Source organism: Myotis yumanensis, unplaced genomic scaffold (genome assembly GCF_028538775.1).
Source record: "Myotis yumanensis isolate MYYU_CA2020_CCGP unplaced genomic scaffold, mMyoYum1.0.hap1 SCAF_6, whole genome shotgun sequence".
Taxonomy (NCBI): domain Eukaryota; kingdom Metazoa; phylum Chordata; class Mammalia; order Chiroptera; family Vespertilionidae; genus Myotis; species Myotis yumanensis.
In genome coordinates this window covers 16,198,061-16,215,441 of record NW_027223757.1, presented here as the reverse complement: position 1 = coordinate 16,215,441, position 17,381 = coordinate 16,198,061, and the positions used below count along the sequence as shown (strand labels likewise).

General features: G+C 43.4%; 1 protein-coding gene across 5 annotated transcripts in view; it reads right to left on the bottom strand.

Annotated features, from left to right (window-relative positions):
• Positions 1 to 15,614, bottom strand: part of TPD52L1 (TPD52 like 1) — a 58,402-nt gene extending 42,788 nt beyond the window's left edge. For 3 of the 5 annotated variants that reach the window (XM_070417623.1, XM_070417624.1, XM_070417626.1), the window contains exon 1: positions 15,399 to 15,613. In XM_070417623.1, coding sequence (XP_070273724.1) covers positions 15,399 to 15,417 — 19 coding nt within the window. In that variant the 5' untranslated portion in view covers positions 15,418 to 15,613. Of the gene's footprint in view, positions 1 to 15,398 lie in introns of all 5 variants that reach the window. The other 2 variants (XM_070417625.1, XM_070417627.1) reach the window with 2 other exon arrangements.
• Between the last annotated feature and the right edge of the window lie 1,767 nt (positions 15,615 to 17,381).

The window sequence follows — 17,381 nt, the reverse complement described above, 5'->3', positions numbered from 1 at the left end:
AAGTTAGGTGTCTTATTTTTTGACAATCCTACAAACCAAGAAAAGCATATTAATTCTTGCCAGTCACAGAATCACAGCTGATAGTGTAGTTATATTATGGCCACTATAGTTCATAGAAACGCCTTCCAGTCTGGCACTTTCAGTTACTTTGAGGCTCACTGTTTTCAGCTACAGAAAGAAATGGCAAATGCCTTAAGAGCAGAAAGCTCTATCTATACTTCCTTTCCATCCTAACTCCCAATACTGTAATGTTGGCAGAGAATTCTAGCAAGGGGAGGAAAATGGAAAGCTGGGTCTTAGGAGGACCTATACTTTGACTTCCCCCATCTCAGCACCCCCTTTCTGTCAGGTGTCTTGTCAACTGGAAGCTATTGTCACTATTGCTTTTACTGTACATTCTTCTTTCTGTGCTGCTTATTAAATACCTTGAGGGGGAAAGTCTAAATTTATGTCAAATACTCATGTGGTAAGGAAATAAAATTAAGCTCCTATAATATCAGATTTGAAACTACTTCAGAGTTAGAAGGAAGTGGCAACGGGGTTGGTGAAAAGTCTTATGGAAAAATACCAAGAAGAGAGAGGTTGCCAGTCCTCCTCCTCTGCTCTTTCCCATATGATGAACGAGCTTTTGACAATACCACATCAAAGGCACCAATGTTAATTACTAGGGGGGAAAGTTAGATTAAATAATAAAGTTAATGGCAGACTATGACAGTCTTTCTCTCCTAATGAGTATTTTAAAAAATGCTTTTTAATACACATATTAAATTAGGTTTACTACAAAGGATGCCATAGGCAGAGTCCATTTTCATCTTCTTTTTGAAATTCTTTGTACCCAAATCCAGTTAGATATAACATACATCATTTTCCTTTGTGGTCAAACCCTAAGTCATGTTTTCGAATACTTTCACTTTATGAGCCTACATATAAGCCACCTCTGTGCTTCTGGCCCACACAAATCCTGAATTGGAATGAAATGTACCACTGATCTTACTGATCTTAAGAATTAATTTAGCAGTTTGCCCAACTGGGGTACTTATTATAAAAGAATGTACTTCGTTGTTCTTTAGTTTGCTATGGAAATTCTTTTTTTTCAACATGAGTATATGATTTTCAAGTCTACGTGGGAAAGATAATCCAAGAATGCTTAGGGCAGAGGTGAAATCAACTGAGATGCCTTCTATTTATACCAAGATGACCAGACTACTGTTGGGAAAAACTCATAATCTAAGGTATCAACCAGAGAGTAAAAAAGTATTTGCCCTCAGCTTAAGCTAATGCTCTAAAAGTATCACTGTGCTTTGCCTACGACTTGAAACTACCTTAAGGAACCTGCTGTCAGGATGTCTTCCGTATGAGCTGGCCTTATCAGCATGGACTAAAGAACAGAAAACATACCTAGGTCTGGGTTTGACCTCCCTGAGTAACTAACTACCTTGCCAGCCCAGTGGAAATCTTCTGACCATGGAATGCCATGCATGCAGTTTTGATAGGAGTCCTTTGATGTGATATTTTTTTCAAACTGCAGATCACTACCCATTGAATGGGTCAGTAAGTCAACTTAATGGGCTCTGACCAGCATTTTTTTTTTAATGAAACAAAATAAAGCAGACTCGAATAGAGCAGAAATTATTAGAAATGCACATAGTAAGGGCAAGCAATGTTTCATGAATTTTGGTGTCAGCTATAGTCATTATTTTATATATACAAATGGGATGAGGCCACTTTAGCTATACTCAGAACACAGCTGTGGAAGGAAGAACCAACAGCACATGAAGACAGATCCACTGAGGAATGCAAACGTGCCTTTCCACTGGATAACAAGTTGATGATGCAGCTGTTTAAACAGAGGAGAGAGGTACAGTTTCCACTGGGGTCGTTGGTTTTCCCAGCTACAGCAGCTTGTTCCGAAACCTAACCAGCTGTGAAGGCCTTGGTGAAATGAGCAATATGCTTGGATAACTGTGGAATAGCTTATTCAATAGGTGATGCCATAGAACCTGGACAATTTCTCATGAGAAACCTCCAAAACCAATCTCCAATAATTATTCTTAAATGTGAAGTGTTCCTCTTTCTCCCCCCTCGAACCCCCTGCTAAAACCCTTTGTTCTTCAACACCATTAAAAACCTTGGCACATAAGGCGGTATAAAAACAAAAGTGCATTTGACAGTTTCTGGAGTTAAGATAATACAAGACTTTGCTTATTTTTTGGCAATGTGTGTGTGCACATGTACATACATGATTATATATATACACATGCTTTTTTGCCACTGTTTGATAAAAATGGCATATTTATAGACTCCTCTGTATCTTGCTGCTCTTAATTCAGAATTCATACTAGATCTATGTGCCAAATGGTACAATTGTAAGTCATCCTTTACCACAATGCCGTGTCTAGTGTCACACATTTATTCTTCTGTAGGTCCTCTACATGCATTTTATCCAATTCCAAAATATCTTTGTTGGCACTTTGAATGGAATTAGATTAAATATAGTGATTAATTCATCTATTGAAGTTTTATATTCTTCTTGGATCAATTTCCGTAGTTTATATTTTGCTATGCTTTCTCTAGTTCAGGGGTCAGAAAATGCAGTCTATGGGCCAAATCTGGCCCCGTCTATTTTTGTAAATAAAGTTTTATTGGATCATGGACATGCCCACTTGTTTTTATGATGTCTATTTGTTTTTATGGGTCCTTTGAGCTTCGGTGACAGAATAGAGTGTGACACAGACTATTTGACCCACAAAGCTTAAAATATTTACTGTATGGTCCTTTATAGGAAACGTATGCCGATCCCTGCTCCATGTTTACAATTTATTTTCCAAAAAGTTGTACATGGTATTTTCCAGCTTCTAAAATTTCTTCAATGTTTTAGTTATCTTTCCTTTTTCATTTCTAACTTTGTTCTCTTTTTTCTGGAAATAGGTTCACAAGAGGTTTGTATCTTTTCTAAAATTAACTTTTGAATTTATTTATCCTTTCTGCTACTTTTCTGGATGCTCTTTCTGATTGTATTAATTTCTGCTTCCATCTTTTAAAATTCTTTCTTATTTTAGTGTACTTTTTTCTAGTTTCTTAATTTTAACTTGTATGATTTGTAACTATTCTGTGTCTCAGATTTTGGAGGTTCTCTCTTTCATTATTTTCTAGATATTTCAGAATTTCATTTTTACATTTGACCCAAGCATGTTTCTTAATTTCTAAGTTGTTAAATATTTTCAGTTATATTTTAATATTTATTTCTAATATTGTTGCACAATAATAAAAGAATTTTGTCTATAAAAGCTCTTCTGAATGTTTTAAGGTATTCTTTTTTTTTTTCTTCCTTCCAGATATGTTTGTTATTCCTACATTGTCTCCCCCTGTGTCTGCCTCCACTGCCAAGCCCCAGAGGCTGGCCTCCTCAGAGCCAGAGGCTCATGAGACTGGTTAGGTCAGTCAGAAGCCGTGGCAGCTGGAGGCTGCACTTCAACCACCTCTGCTGTTCCCGCAGCCAAGCACAGACTTGAAGGCATCAACTTTCTGTGGGGGAGGTCTCCATGTCCCCCCGCTCCCCCCCGCAACTTCATGGTATGACCCATTCATTGAGCTGCTGCAAACAGGAGCAGGCATAACACAGTTCTGCAGCCAACTGCAGGCGCAGCAGCTTGGTGACAAGGCAGGTCCCAAAGGGGTGGCTTGATCCCAAATGCTTCTGAATAGTAGCTATGGCAGCAGCAACGGGTGCCCCAGTTTTGGTGAGTAGCTGTAAGAGTTGTTCCTGAAAGCTTAGTCTAGAGAGTCTACCACTTCAGCCATACAGTGAGTCTGTGGTCATTTAACATGGCTCTGGAATGCCTTCCTGTTTAAAATAGGTGGGTGGATTCTGTCCTCTGTAATTGGACCCCAAGTCATACTCTCCCTTTCTTCCCACAGAACTCACAGCTTTTACTGAGACAACAATAATTTCGTACTTTTGGTTTTAGACAAAGTTTCCCTTTCACTATGTCTTTCCTTTTCTCTATTAAAAATCTTTATGTAGATCTTATCTTACAAATTCCCAATTACTACCATCATTTATTTACATTTAATCAACATTTGAGTGTCAATCAAGTTGCTAGAGATTGGCTTTGCAGGAAAAAAGATGGTTAAACCTTGATCCTTATCTTGTTGTTCTTAAAATCTTCCACAGATTTTATAAATGTTTTATTCTCACACAATCCAGTGACGTTTGGTTCATTGTTTTTGTTAAAAGCACTTTCCTTAAGATCTTTCAGTGGAGTCATATGGAGAAATATCAGGGACATCAATATGTGCTTCTAATCAAGGCCCTTCACTAGGCACTCTTCATCTACCTATGTTTCTTTCAAATGTTTCTGTCCTATCATTTCTAACTACAAAACCTGGTTCCAAGCTCACCCCTCCAACGGGTTCTCCTGTCCAATTTTGGGCCAACCTGGGCCACCCTGGCCCTGCTGGATGCCCCAGAATTCTGCATGCACCTTAGTGCTGCTTTCCAAATATACCTTCATCCCTCTTTCCATACCTTTTTTCCTTCATTCCTATTTATTGTATAAGGACTGATTCTATTGAAAATTCCTCAAAAAGGGGGAATTTGTCTTTTTGGCTACCCTCGTTGTTTATAATATAGTGATTGGTATAAAGTCTCAAAAATAACATTCCTTGCATTCTTAATCCCCACTGTGTGTGTGTGTGTGTGTGTGTGTGTGTTCATATGTGATATACAAACACACATACAATGCACATAGTGATTTTTGAGTACTCAGTGCACAAGCTACTTAAATCATCTAGGCCTCCATTTACTCATTGTGAAAGAGACACTGTCACCTACCACACAGTTGTGTTTGGGAGCTTAACTGGGACCCTGTATGGCAATGTCTCCTTAGCAGTTGTCCAGGGTACCGAGTAAGGAAATTGTAGGGATGATGATGTCTGATAGCCAAGCCAGTGCTCTTAACATCCTGACTCCCCCAGCTGTTCTCAGCCAAGGTAATGAATGTTTTCTTCTCTTCATGTACTCCAAAAGCAAGAGGAGGACTTTCAGACGCTGAGCCCAAGGCCTGGAATGTCATCACATCCAGATGGCAGGTTCCCTCCCTTCCACGTTCAACCACTTCTCAAAAACCACCCCCTCAACACTCGTCTCCTGACTATTACAGAGGGAGCCTCTTCTCTCCACCTCACTCTCTCCAAAAACGCAACTCCTACAGCGCTTTGCTCACGACTTCAGCTCACGACTCCTGAAAAAAGGTAGCTTGTATTTAAACGTAATCAAAAGTGACAACACTGTGCAGCTGTTCGGGTTTACCTACTTCCCCTGCACTCTATGTGCTTTTGATGTTTGTACATTTGCCTTAGAGAAGGCACAGTGCTGTTTACATTGATTTTTTTTCAATGCCCAGCCAACTAGCATGCTTTGACAAATATTGGCTTAATAAAGGCTCCCGGCAGTGACTCCGCATCGATGCCTAACTGTCTTCCCGGGGAGTCTCAGTCATTATGCTTAACTGGTTTCTATAAAGCACAGCTGCAAAGGAGCACAGTAGCGCCTTTCTGAAGCCAGAAGTGTCCCGGGGCAGCCCTGTCCATAAGCACTGTCCAGAAGGGGGGATTTGGTCAGGCACCACCAGGACGGAGGCTGTACAAAGCCAACTTTCCAAATGAAAAACTGCCCAAGAATCTCCCTCATGTCTCAGAGACTCCATAGACCCCACAATCAGCGCACCATCCAATACGGACTAACTCTAATTCTCCTGGGAAATCCTGGCCTTTGACAACGTGGGAGAAGAGAGAAACTGCCCGAAGACCTATGGCTCACACCATCCAAGATACACTGAGAAGGCCTGGATGTTCCTAATTATCTCTGCTGACACATTTTAGCATCTGTTTCAGTTCATCAGTGTAGCCCCAGAATCTATACATTGCCTAGCATACAGAAGAGTTCACCAAATGTTTGTCAGTAAATAAATATTATCTTAAAATAACATATGCTTCTATCTAGGTCTGTCCTCGGTTACTAGTATGAAACACCCAAATTCTTTTTTTCTTTTTTTTGGCAAATTATTTTATACATTTCAGTTAGATAAGGAAACTCCTCCTCTTACTAACCATGTAGTGAATGTTCCTACATGCTACCCCAGTAAATAGCATTAGATTACACTTCACAGAAGACATCAACATTGCACAAAATAGGTTCACCTATGTATTTTCTTAATCTTAATTGTTGAAAGTATTACATATGTCCCCTTTTTTCTCCCATTGACCCCTTATAGCCTGCTCCAGCCCCCTGCCCCATGCCTCCACCACCCTATTGTCTGTGTCCATGGGTTATGCATATATGCATACAAGTTCTTTGGTTGATCTCTTCCCTCCCCTATCTCCACCCCACCCATCCCCACCTTCCCTCTGAGATTCCACAGTTGAAACACCCAAATTCTTTAGCTATTCATCCTCTGGTATTTAAATCCCATGACACTAGTTAAGTCTCAGTTTGGTTGCCTCTCTAGAAAACAGACAGGATGTACTAATAAGGTAAAATAGCTCGTTTGCCTCGACACTAACACTGAAATCCCCAGCTACCTTAGTTCTTTGTTGTACCAGGACTAAAATGTTATTTAATTCTCTTGGTTATTCCTAAGTCTTCCTGAAGAGATATTATATTCAGACATCCCAGCTTTCCTGAATTTTGGTCTTGGCATTGTTACAGAGTGCAAACTGAAGAACAGCAATAATCAGAGCTATGGGCCAAAGATGATGGACACATGGTGTCAGGATGGCATCAGAGTTCTGTCCAGTGGAAGATGCAGGTGATCTTAGACTCCAGGTAGAAAGTGACTTTCCTTGTTGAAATGACTTTCAAACACCCCCCTTACCCAGATTGCTGTAAGATGCTGCTCCCCAGAGCAACATAGCCCTCTTGAAACCATCTCTGGATTTTTCTCCAAATGCTCAAACAATGGCAACGTGCGTGAGAGCAGAAAAGACTCACTTTAAAGAAGAGCTGTCCTCTCAGATTTTGGTTCCTACAAAGATCACTGGTGTTGAGTAAGTAAACTGAAGGAATAGTTAGTACCACAGAGTGAAAAGGAAGAAATTCAAGATCATTCTGCAACACCGAAGCTATCCTGTGAAAAAGAACTTGTGTGCTAAATATATACCAGGTACAATGAAATGATCATCATTGTAAAAACAAAACAGTAGTGCACATTATCATAAATCCTGCATAGAAAGGGAAAAGAATTATCTGCTTGTGAAATGCTTTAAGCGATTTTTAAAGTAAACCTTGAACTAAGGAAAACTAGGATTCCTATAGTGGTTCTTCGTTTACGAAGTGCTTTGAGGTGTGTGGGGACTTCTGCAACTCCTCTTCACACTTGAGAGATCAGGTCTCTGAGCAGTTGCCTGCAATCAGGAGCCTGAGTGGGATGACCCTGTGTGTTTGGGCTGCACTATCCCACCCTAGACATGTACTGAGAGTCTACTTGGGTTACCCATTGCTCTCTACACTACACAGTGATAAACGGGAAGCTAAACAGAGCAAAAGGCATGGCGTTTTTCCTCTTAAATTTCATTGTCTCCTGGAGAACTAAAGTTGACCAGGAAAGTGACTGGAGAAGTTGTGTCCAAATTGCAAGATAAAACCATGAGGGATGCCTGGAATTCAGTCAGCTATGTCTGTTAAGATTGAATAGTCTGAAGAATATGAAGGAATGCAGGGTTCCCGCGAAGATCTTTACGGTTGGGTGGACAGTATGCTTCCATTTTGTAAGAGCCAAAGAAATACAAAATCCATCCAAGTGATGTGGGATTGCAGGTTTCCCTTTAGAAGTCATGGAGTGGTGGACATGGCAATTATAAGTTCAAAGTATTCACCAGGGTCAAGAGTGGTAATCTAGTCCTAACCCAAATCTCTGGGACTTGTGCAGCCTCCGGTGTGTTCAGAAAGCCATGCCTCTCTGCTGGAAAGTAAGTTCAGATCAAGTCTGTGTGCAGAGTATCAATCTCAGAGAGGTGTAGAATCACCTACCACCACTCCCTCTACCCCCACATTCACAACCTTCTTCAATTTATTGTTCTCCTTAGCATTTACCAACATCTAGTATACTACGTCATTTATGAATCTACATTATTTACTCTTTTTCTCTTCCCTAGAATATCAACTTCCCGAGGGCAGAAATTTTCATCTTGGTTGCTTGTGTTTTTCTGGAATCTAGAACAGTGCCTAGCACTTAGATATTTTAGGTAATTATTGAATGAAGAATTGAATGAAGACATTAATAAAACCAAAGGTACAGAATTAGTATATTTGTGGGAAGCCATCTGAATATTTGGTATTTTATATTATGTTTGAGAGAATTTGGTCTATTGAGAGACTATCAGGCTTATAATTTCCATTTTAGTGTAACTTGATAATCGATTTAAATGTGATCTTTAAGGGGGAAATCCTACTAAATTTGCAAGTAATATCACAACATTTAAGAGAATGTTAGATTTACTATATCTATATATTTAATTTTTAGATCTAAGTACTTGGGAAGACGAGTCCATTAGAAAATTGAAGTACTTAAATACGAAATTGAGTATATCAGCTAAATTTGTATGTCAGTGATATCCTAGTATTTAAATATCACACTCTTCCAAGTTCCTTTCAAAGTAATTATTTACCTTTGGTCATTTTATAAGGAGAATAAGATTTGCCAGCTGAAAGTGTAAGGTGGGAGCACAGGGCTGCAAGGCAGAAAACTGAGTTCCTGTTCTAGCGCCCACACAGAAGAAACCAGCCCAGGCAAATGCCCTGGAGAATGCAGTGCTTTCATCTGCACAATGCGGAGATAGTATGAGATCGTTTATTAAGTCCCTCCCAACTCTAAATCACAAGACTACTTCTTAAGGACATAAGGCAGACCCATAGTGCTGTGGGAGTTGAGCGGAGAGGAGGATTACTTCCAGTGGGAAAACCAGGAGCTCATTAGTGGGATCTGACAAGCTGAACGGAGGGGAAATAGCATTTGAGGTGGACGCCTGAGCAAACGTGGGAAAGCAGAAAGTGGGTTTGGAAAAGGGGGAGTCAGAGAACATGTCCAATGGTGGGCCAGCCATCAAGTCTGGTCAAGAGAGCACTTCCCCAACATGTTGATGAAGATATGTCATCGCTCAAAACACTCATGTATGAGTAGCAGCCTTTACCAGGTCGACTAGGATGTCAGAGATAGTTTCATAGCACAATGATAGTATTTACTTAGGACCTAAACGAAAAACTGATTAAAGAAATTATTATACCATCTATTTACATAGCTTTTACAGGAAGAATCTGCTTTATAAATTACACAGTAACCTCGGAAGTTTACTTAAAAATAAGCTTATGCTAATTTATTAGTGTAAGGCTAGTGATGACTCAAATATCATGTTTCAGAATCCAAGTTGAGTTTCACGAAACTGAAAGAATAGCCACATAATCTGCTATTTCTGCAAAAGATTTCCTCTGCTCTATATTCTCAACAAAGCTAAAAATCCTCTTCATTAAAAGGTCAGTGAAATACAGAGGTGAATGGATCCATCCTCATCAATATTTCAAACCCTAGCAGGCCATCAGTGAGAACATGGGGGAGGTAGCACATTCAGGGAAGGAAATAAGTGTTTTCAGGTCTAGTTCAATAATTACTTTCAGCATATCGAATAACGTTTATAAGCAACACAAGAATATGGACATAGTTTCTCGTAAATGGCAATAAAGTAGCCAATCAGAGCAAGCCACAAGTGTATTACAGAAGAAAATGCCTCCAAATGATTGTAAATTCTATTTCTTCAAATGAGACTTTCATCTGTCCAGTTAAAATAATTTGAACAAGCCCAGCTGGGGTGGCCCAGTGGTTGAGTGTCGACCAATGAACCAGGAAGTCATGGTTCGATTCCTGTTCAGGGCACATGCCTGGGTTGTGGACTTGATCCCCAGTGAGGGGCGTGCAGGAGGCAGCCGATTAATGATTCTCTCTCATCATTGATGTTTCTATCTCTCCTTCTCCCTTCATCTCTAAAATCAGTAAAAATATATTTTAAAAAATAATAATTGAACAGGCGTTGCTGACCCAAGGTTTTCAACTGCCTGCAAACCAGCTGCCCAGGCGAACCATTCCCGTGGCAGTGGCTGCAGCTCTCTCCTCCTCATGCCTCCTCCGCCCCTTCGGAACCTCCGCACCAGGACGGAGAGAAAAACGGGCACTCAAAGCACGTGGTTATTTGCACATCTCACACTGACAGCCTAAGCATTCGCTCAATATTTGCTTAATGGAGATGGGGAGAAGCTGAACACCCAGTTCTTTGTTTGTAAAATATACATCAGCTATCCAGTCACCACTTTTCTCTTGAGCTGTCCCACATCAAAAGTCTATTTGCACAAGCATTTTGAACGTGCATTGCAGAATTTATTACAGATGCTACAAGGGACACTGAGGAGTGCTTTATAGTATTTCTTGGGAACACATCATTAGAAGCGTCTCTTGTCCTAAGTTTCTCTCCTCCGCCTCCCAGCATCTCATTCTCTCTTCCATTCTGTTTCTTCTCTCTCCAGGACTGTCTTTGTGGCTTTCCTCTCACTTCCCATATTTCCCCCTTACCCTCTCCATATCCCCCTCACTCTTTTTCTTAATAAGAGCAACTTAGTTCTATCTTTACGTTGACATACGCCTACTCCATGGTCATATATGATATATCTACTCAGCACTATTTATTCTGCCATTCGTCATTTTCCCCACAAGCATGGACAGATGCTTTCCATGAACCAGTCACTTCTAGACCTGGGGATATGGCCATAATGAAAACAGTCAAAGTCCCTGCCCTCAAGGAGCTTAAATGCTCCTTGGGAGAAAAAGAAAACAAATAATTATTCATAATATAAAGTGACAAAGTCCTATGAAGAAAAATAAAGCAGAGTAAAGGGACATAGACACATACATATTAAAAGTTTTTATTTGTGTCTTATTTTTTAAGAACATCTAAATTAGCAAGAGCAGAAATCTAAATTTGTCACTAGAAGCTTTTCGGGATACTCAGAAGTCTTAAGCATGCTGCTAAGCAACGGACACCAGGATCTTCAAACTCCTGCCCTCAGAGCACAGCCCTTTCTCCATGGCTTTGCATTCCGTCAGCAAGGCTTCACTGCAATACACTGCATCCCAGCTGCAAGATAGCAGAAATAAGAGCTGCTCACTGATTCCCAATCCGGGGTCCAACATGTGCAGGCTGTACACGTTGGAGAAAGTTCTGTAACTACTATCATTCAGTTTCCTCATCTAAGATGAGAATACCATGACCATCCTCATGACTTTGTTGTATTTATTAAGTAATATGATTTTTTAAAATATATACTTTTTTTTTTTTTTTTTTTTTTTTACTGATTTCAGAGAGGAAGGGAGAGGGAGAGAGAAATAGAAACATCAATGATGAGACAGAATCATTGATTGGCTGCCTCCTGCATGCCCCCTTCTGGGGATTGAGATATAACCTGAGCATGTGCCCTGACCTGGAATGGAATCTTGACCTTCTGGTTCATAGGTCAACACTCAACCACTGAGCCACACTGGCCAGGCTAAGTAGCATGATTAAAAAAAAGTTTTAATATATATATTTGTTATTGATTTCAGAGAGAAGAAGAGAGAGGGAGAGAGGGATAGAAATATCAATGATGAGAGGGAAACATTGATCGGCTGCCTCCTACACGCCCCACACTGGGGATCGAGCCCACAACTGAGAATGTGCCCCAACCGAGAATGGAACCATGACCTTTTAGTTCATAGGTCGATGCTCAACCACTGAGCACACCGGCAGGGCCTCACTTAATTGTTCTGCCCTTATCCAGGTGGGCTCTAAATGAAATCACAAGTGTCCTTAGAAACTGGAGGCCGAGGGAAATCTGAAACAGACAGCAGAGAAGGCAATGGGACACGGAGGCAGATACTGGAGTGATGCAGCCAATGAAAGCAGCCAACAGCCACCAGAAGCTGCAAGAAACAAATTCTTTCTTAGAGCACCCAGGGAAGGGACGCCCTGCTGATACCCTGATTTGGGTCCAGTGAGAGTGATTTTGGAATTCCAGCTCCAGAACTGTGAGAGAATAAATTTCTGTTGTGGTAAGCCACCAACTGTGTAGTAAATTGTTACAGCAGTCATAAGAAACTAATACAGCTATTAATCTGAATATATACCAGGGTTAAGTGGAAAGAATATTTTTCTTTTAACATTAAAGACACTGGGAAGGACAAAATCAACATTATTTCCTAGAAAAATGAAATATTGGAAGATAGTTTTAAAAGATCAGGAACTTTTCATTTTAAAGCACTACCATATGTTTCCAGAAAATGCTACATTCCTAACCAAATTTCCTCTCCAATACATCATTATATTAAAGAAACAATCTCTAGTACCAGGAAAGCAACTGGGAATGCTCACATCCTGTGGGCCCCCAATCCACACTGTTCTCCAGCCCCACCTCACAGCATCGTGTTGCTCATAATCCCACTTCTGAATGTTTTTGTTCTACCAACTTCCCAGAATGTGTCCTTGTTTTACCAAAAGTGACCTTTTCTTTTACAAGTGATCTTTTCTTTTACAAAGTTAAGTGATCTATTTGCAGAAGTTCACTTATGGAGCAGTTTCTGGGATTGGCTGCTGTCTTTATTGACACGTGCAAATGGTGCCCACAGCATCCGGTTGGTCTCCGGGAAGGTACAGGAGGCATCGCATCAGCAGCTGCCTACGTAACCTCCCTCATCTCTGTTCTCTGCAGATCAAGAGGCAGAAAGATAAGCCATCCTCACTCTGGGTAATTCTAACAAACATTGTGCTGATGACACAAACCTGCACAAAGGACTCTCTTAGAATCTAAGAGTCAACTTCATTTAGCCAGAAAAATATGCCAAGTGGAAAGATTTTCTCTTTAATATACACTATAAATGCTTTGTGAATAGTTTTCTTCTTAAAGAACTTTAAAAGCGGGGGGGGGGGGGGGGGGGCTTAAAATGAAAAATGTGAAGTACTGGGAAAATAAGGATTTAAGAGGTAAATATTCATCTCATTGTAAAAGTATAACGTGGGAGCCCGGCTGGTGTGGTTCAGTGGTTGAGCGTTGACCTATGAACCAAGAGGTCACCCTGGTTCAATTCCCAGCAGGGTTGCGATTTGATGTCCAGTAGGGGGCAGGCAGGAGGCAGCTGATCTCTCACAGATGTCTCTCTCTCTCTCTATCCCTCTCCCTTCCTCTCTCTCTAAAAATCAATAAAAAAATTTTTTTAAAGTACACCACCCTCCTTCATATTAATCAGTTATTTTTATTTTCTTCCTAAATGTTTTTTTAAATCTGTTCACTGTTCTCTTCGTGGCTGACCATCACCCTAATTCAAGTGTCCCTAGGCATACTGCATTCGCCTTTTTAACTTGTCCTCCCCACCCACCCAGGTCCCACCCCCTCATGCGGGGAAGGAGAGAGTGGCAGAGAGGCCAGGGGAGAGTAGGGGGCTTAGGTTATATCTTTCCTCTAAAGGTGGTGGCTTTGAGCAGGAAGGGACACTGAGCATCACCTCTGCCCCTCGTTACCTACTTGGTTTACAGGGAATTTACATCCTGTGCCGTCTCCGTCTCTGTGGAAGGGGCACGAGAACACTACCTACCTCCTGGGACTACTGTGAAGAAGAAATGAGCCAACACATGCGAAGCACAAAGACCAGAGACGGGCACAGGGAACGAACTTCACTGTTTTGGTTGGCACCTGCCAGGCCTAAAGTCTTTCCGTCGCTCCCTCTTTCCGCGTCATAAACGAAGCTGCAATTTCACATTTATCACATAACTCTCAGAGCAGTGTCTGTCTCTTCCTCTACTGTAGACTTCAGGAAGCGGGAATCACACCTGTGGCTGCCTCTCAGGTGAAGCAGGCCAGGGACCCCGCGGATCCAGCCTGCAGCTCCACGCGTCTTCGGGACTAGCTTTGCTCCAGCTCACTGAGCCATAGCGGGACCGGGAAGCTTTCAAACATACCCTCGGCCAGCCCCAGAGAGGCCGGTTTGATTGGTCCGGGGCTCGCCAGGGCCGGTATTTAAAACTCTTCAAATAATCCTCATCCGCAGGTCAGGTTGGAAAGTTCCCACCTGCTTCCATTCAGGAGGGAAGGCCTCCGAGCTGACTCTGCTTTTGAATTTGCCCAGCCTCGGGCGCGGGGGGGGGGGGGGGGGGGGTGAATTCTCCTTTCTTATTTAGATAATGGGCAGTTTTATGGACAGGAACTTGGCTGACGGAACAAACAGGAATGGTTCGCGCTGTTCAGACCATTGTAATCCTGGCAGCAAACCCGTGGGGATGGCTCCTGGCCCCGGTGCCGCCAAACCGCTCTCACTCGGGACACTTCTGCCCCTAGAGGGCGAGCGCACAGGGTCATGAACCTCCTCTTTATTTATTTATCTTAAAAGCCATCACTGAATTCCCTACACGGTGGTGTAGAAGAAAGGCGCGATGGTTGTTTTAAAGGCTGCAGAAAGCTGACCTCAACGCAGCCCTTCCTGGCGCTGCTCCCCAGACAGACAGACAGACCCCAGAATCAGCGTTCCTCCTCCCAGCCTCCTGCTCCACATCCTCCACCTCTGCCCCTTTCCAGCCCGTTTGTTCTCGTTCTGCATGAGTCCATCGGGCTTCCCAAACCCCGGTCCGAGTGTGACCCCAGACATAAGGGTGCCCTTCGCGAAGCCGTCGCGGGTTCCTCCAGTCCGCGGCCCCAGGAGTGGGGAGCTGGGCGACCAGACCGGCGGGGCCCTGCGCGCCTGGGGAGGCAGAGGGAGCTCCCCGATCGCGGGAAACCAGGGCGCACCTGTGGGTCCGGTTGCACATCAGCGGGCGGGCAACGCTCTCCTCGCCCGGGAAGGCCGGTCCCCGAGAGGCCAGCGTGTCCGGGAGACCGGGGTCTCCGCGGAGCCCCCACCTCGGCGCGCCCCGCGCTCAGCCGCGAATGTGGGAGCTGCGCGCAGGACGCGAGCCCAAGGCGCGGACCTCGCGCTCCCTCCCCACTCCCCGCGGGAAAGGGAAAGAAACGAGGGTCCGCGACCCCGTACAACAGGTCCTGGGATCCTCGCGAGGTTCAGGAAGCCGGACGACCGGCTGGGGAAAGGGGCGAGAACATGCCGTGGGCGCATCACCTACGGAGGAACCTCTCCACTGAACGTCTTCTTCACCCGCCCCGGCCCCACAGCACAGCCTGAGTTTGGGGAGCAGGAATCATCCCGCGGACCCGGGTGGGAGCAGAGTGGCGGACCCGTGAGGCTGGCCCCGGCCCGCTCTGTCCGAGAAGTTGGGGATGCAGGAGAAGCGCCTCTCTGCGCGCCGGGGAGCTGACCCTCGGGCGATCGGCGACCACTCACCTTGTGCCTGCGCCTCCATGGTGGCCGAGCTCGGGCTGAGCGCGGCGGGGACCTGCTCGCGGAGATCCAGACGGCGGCGGCCGAGTCCAGAGCGCAGCTGGTCGGGCCCAGGGCGCCTTCTCGCTGCACCCAGTCGCGAGCTCTGCGTGCGGGGGGAGAGGAGCCTAGGGCAGCCACCGCCGGCCGCTTCTCGTTACCTCCGCCTCTGCCAGTCCACCTGGCCTCGACCGCGCTGGGGAAAAGCCCGCCGAGGGCGCCACCTGCCGGCCACGCGGAGCACTGGGCGGACGGCGCCCCCTCCTGGCTCAGGGCGCGTGCTCAGGCCAAATAAATGCCTGACCCGGCTCAAGCGGGCCCTGAACTGGGTTGCACCAAGACAAACACCATGGAAGAGAAGAGGGAGGGAGGATTTGCAATACTGAACGATTATTGCTCCTGGTGGAAATACTGTGCGGTTTCTGTCACCCCCTGGACGCAACATTTTTGTCAACTGACCAATATATATCCTGGTTTTATGTGTGTTTCTGTTTAAAGATATCTTCCTTAACATATATTGTTGGTTAACTCATTAACATTGAGCTCAGGGCCAACAGCATCAGAACTCATACTGCATGACATTTATTAAGCTTTTTAAACTTAGGTATTTTGTGCCTGGGACACTAGAAAGCACTTCAGCACTGTGTTTCCGGGCCATTTTAAATAAAACACACACACACACACACACACCAAAAGCACCAAAAATGGTGTATTTGTAGTCTGTGAAAAGGGCGCTTTACAGTATGAGAGCTGAAATAAGAAGGTAGAGGTTAGCTTTGTTTGACCTCTGCTGGGAGGGTTTGTGTCTGTCCGCCCAGGTTTTTCAGGGATCTGCCCAGGTCTGGGAATGACCATGAAGTGCTGTATTGATTTGGGGGTCATACATACATTTCAGCGAGGAGGTAAAATCACAAATAGGGAACTTGCAAATAACTAAGCAGCTGTGTATATATTTTCTAATCCAAAAACCCATAGGCCATGTCTGTAGGTTGGGGAAGCAATCACACTTTCAAGAAGAGACTAGAAGCTTCTAGTTCTGTTCCAAGCCTGGCCTGGCATTGTGACTAGTAAGCAGGGCCAGGAGGAAGAGATCAGCTGGTGTCTCTCCCGCTCAGGCCTTTAGCTGTTACAGAGCTCCCCTATTTCTCCACATCTACACCATCTTCATCTGTAAAATGATATGGACTATTTATTTACATTTGGTCTTGGGTTGCCTTTTTTAAAGTTGTTTTTCTTTCTTTTTTTTCTTTCTTTCTTAAAAGAGATGGCAAAATCTGTCAGGGTAAAGTGACAGTTCCATCGTGAGCCCCCATATTTCCCACCAAAGAGCTTTATGCAGATTCATAGCTCAAAAACTTTATTGAATAAATAATGAATGAACCAGTAGGTTATCCATGCTCAAGTTACTGTCAAAGTACAGACTTAATAAACATTAATGGACTCTTTTTTTTTTTTTTAAATGAATGGACTCCTAAATCTTTGCTTGAGAGAAGGAATACACATGATTTCCTGGCACGTGTAAAAATACATCAGTGTTTCTTTTGTGATGTTCAATAAATTCCTGATTTGTAATCATTGACATTAAAATTGCTGTATAGAACAGCAAGCATAGGGCTTTTTACATGGATTTTGGTGGTAGTGACCATGGATGCACCAAGTGACAAATTAGAGCCAGTGATTGAATCAGTTTTAGAGTCTATTCAGTTGTTCTGGATTCCCTCCCCCCCCCCCCCCCACCTCCCCCCGACCATGGAAATTAAACACCAGGTTAGGCTTGACTCCCAGCTGTTGAAAGAGCTAAAAATAGTCAATGACTTTCCAGCTTGAGTCAGCGAACTTTCATCCAAACTCTGACTCATTTTTCTGATTTGTAAAATTTTAGGCTACCACCCCCTTAATATCTTTTATCATTGTTTATAACAATAAAATATTGATATTCATTCAGAA